This window comes from Mandrillus leucophaeus, unplaced genomic scaffold (genome assembly GCF_000951045.1).
Source record: "Mandrillus leucophaeus isolate KB7577 unplaced genomic scaffold, Mleu.le_1.0 Scaffold134, whole genome shotgun sequence".
NCBI classification, from domain to species: Eukaryota; Metazoa; Chordata; class Mammalia; order Primates; family Cercopithecidae; genus Mandrillus; species Mandrillus leucophaeus.
Genome location: NW_012101299.1, coordinates 2676072 through 2678652, shown reverse-complemented (window position 1 = coordinate 2678652; position 2581 = coordinate 2676072). Strand labels below are relative to the sequence as shown.

The following is a 2581-nucleotide window of genomic DNA, read 5'->3' as shown; positions in this document are numbered from 1 at the left end:
TTTTTTTTTTAAACTCGAAGCCTTCAGGTGAAAATAAAGCAACAGCAGCAACAGAAAAAAAAAATGTAGTCTTCTTCAGGGTTAACATCAGAAGACAAGCTTGTGCGGCTTTGGCCAATCAGATGCGCCCCTGGCAGCTATAATATAGCGCTAAAGGCAGCCTCTCTCACAAGCTCTCCAGGCTTGCTACCATTTCAAATCAGACTCTTTTTGTCTTTTGATTGCTGTCTCGCGACCCAACTCCGATGTGTTCCGTTATCAGCGGCCGGCAGCCTGCCATTCCAGCCCCTGTCTGGGTGGGGAGCGGTGGAGAGTGCCCCGCAGCCGCGGCGGGCAAGGTTATATAGGAAGAGAAAGAGCGAGGCAGCCGGCGAGGGAGCGAGCGGGCGGGCGAGCCGGAGCGAGGAAGGGAGAGCGCAAGAGAGAGCGCACACGCACACACCCGCCGCGCGCACTCGCGCACGGACCCGCACGGGGACAGCTCGGAAGTCATCAGTTCCATGGGCGAGATGCTGCTGCTGGCGAGATGTCTGCTGCTAGTCCTCGTCTCCTCGCTGCTGGTGTGCTCGGGACTGGCGTGCGGGCCGGGCAGGGGGTTCGGGAAGCGGCGGCACCCCAAAAAGCTGACCCCTTTAGCCTACAAGCAGTTTATCCCCAATGTGGCTGAGAAGACCCTAGGCGCCAGCGGAAGATATGAAGGGAAGATCTCCAGAAACTCCGAGAGATTTAAGGAACTCACCCCCAATTACAACCCCGACATCATATTTAAGGATGAAGAAAACACCGGAGCGGACAGGCTGATGACTCAGGTAGGAACCCAGCGCCGGGGCGTGGAATGTGTGGCTTTCCAGGGGGTTAGGAGAAGCCGAACACTTCCAGACTTAACTCTGTTTGCTCTTCGGGCAGATAGGAAGGTGATTTCACCCACTTCTTCCCCACCCACCTGCCCGCCCCCCATCTCTTCCTGTTCCTGGAGGAGAATGGAGGTCAAGGGTCCAGCTGGAGAAGTTTAGGGTGTGGTGGGGGTGAGGACGGTACCAGACGTGGTTCATTATGGCCCTGATTTGATGAGTCTTGCTACGACGGCCTTCCCCATCCTACTTCTGCCCTGGCTTGTAACTTGGGGAGACCTTCACTTAGGGGGTGTCGGCCCTTTCCAAGTCAGGAGTGGAAATGGAAGGAGAGGGTGGGAATCCCCCTCCCACAAACACGGAGTGGCCTCCGGGCACTGTGCAACGAACGTAGCTTTGGGCATTGGAGCTCAGGGCCCCCACGTTTCCCGTCGCCTCTGTGGTTTTCTTTCCCACTACAACCCCCACCCTACACCTCCCCACCAAAGAATTCTCAACTGGAAAAGCCAGGAGGCAGTTCTGACAAAAGGCAGGGGCTCCAGAGGCGACTCCGCCCGTCCCTGGGTCCCTGGCTGTATCGCAGAGCTGGCTTTGCGATTGCATGTCCGCAATTGTGCCCATCAGAGTGTGAATGTATTGATATTTCTTTAAGGATGCTCTTTCCTTCTTCCAAGCCCGAGGTACCTTAGGGGAGGGACTTAGAACTTATTGGCATTGCATCACTTTAGTTTTCAACCTGCTTGCATAAGAATTAAGAGAGAATAAATATTAGTGTGGGGGGAGGGGAAGCTAAGCAAAATATGAATTCCTCTCTCTCTCCCCACCTCCTTTGAGATTTCTGAGCTGCCAATCTCCCAGCCAATTCTAGACTTTCTGAAACTCCATGCACGTTTAACTGAAGCCAGAAATGGGTTTCCTTGCAAATATAGGTCAACATCCTTTTTATTGCCCTATTAAAATATTCAAGTCCTACCTTTAGGGCTAGGTGCGCACAGCGGCTGATGGAGTGGCGCTGGTGGGGCGCAAGTGCAGGGGGAGGGTACGGACGGCAGAGAGAGAGGAGCTACCTCTGGGCCGCCCTGCTTCCCCGACCCGATTCCCAGGCTTGCTTGGGGCCGAGAAAGGCGAGGAGCAGGCGAGGTAGCCTGCTCCAGCTGTCGGAAAGGAGAGGAATGGGAAATGGTCCTGATTTCCTTGTTCTCCCTCATCTGCTTCCGACCACCTTAAATCTGGACCGCGAGTGTGGACGCGCGCGCCAGTGCCAGAGAGCAGCGCGATCCACAATTAACTCTGCACGGGCCACGGGGTGCCCGGTGTGTGCAGCTGGCTGGAGGGAGTTCTCCGGCTAGCCTGGGGCGCCCATCCTCTCGTCACCCTCGCTCCCTGCGGAGGAGGGGACTTGCCAGGGTCCCTCGGAACCCGATAGGAGGGAGGCGCTGCGGAGAGAGCAGCGGGGGCGTGGACACCCGAGGTCCCAGAGCCAGAGTGGGTCAGCTTCTGCCCTGGTCTGCGGGAGGCCAATACTGCAGAAGGGGTCCTGGGCTCGCACCCCTTCCCAGGACTCGGGCCTTGCCGCCCTGCTGCAAAGCTGCAAGCGCGCAGAGCCGCGCAGCGAGGCAGACGCATGCAGCCCCACTTACTCCCGGGTTATCGATCCCCCGCGGCTAGGGTTTCAGTGCGCGCGGGGTTGGGCTGGAGCCGCCGGGCTCTGCCGCTCCACGCGCCGGAGC

The 2581-nt window shown here is 57.8% G+C and overlaps 1 protein-coding gene across 1 annotated transcript in view; it reads left to right on the top strand.

Moving 5' to 3' along the window:
* Positions 1–364: 364 nt before the first annotated feature.
* Positions 365–2581, top strand: part of SHH (sonic hedgehog) — a 14714-nt gene continuing 12497 nt past the window's right edge. The window contains exon 1 of the mRNA XM_011973090.1: positions 365–809. Coding sequence (XP_011828480.1) covers positions 501–809 — 309 coding nt within the window. The 5' untranslated portion in view covers positions 365–500. The remainder of the gene's footprint in view (positions 810–2581) is intronic.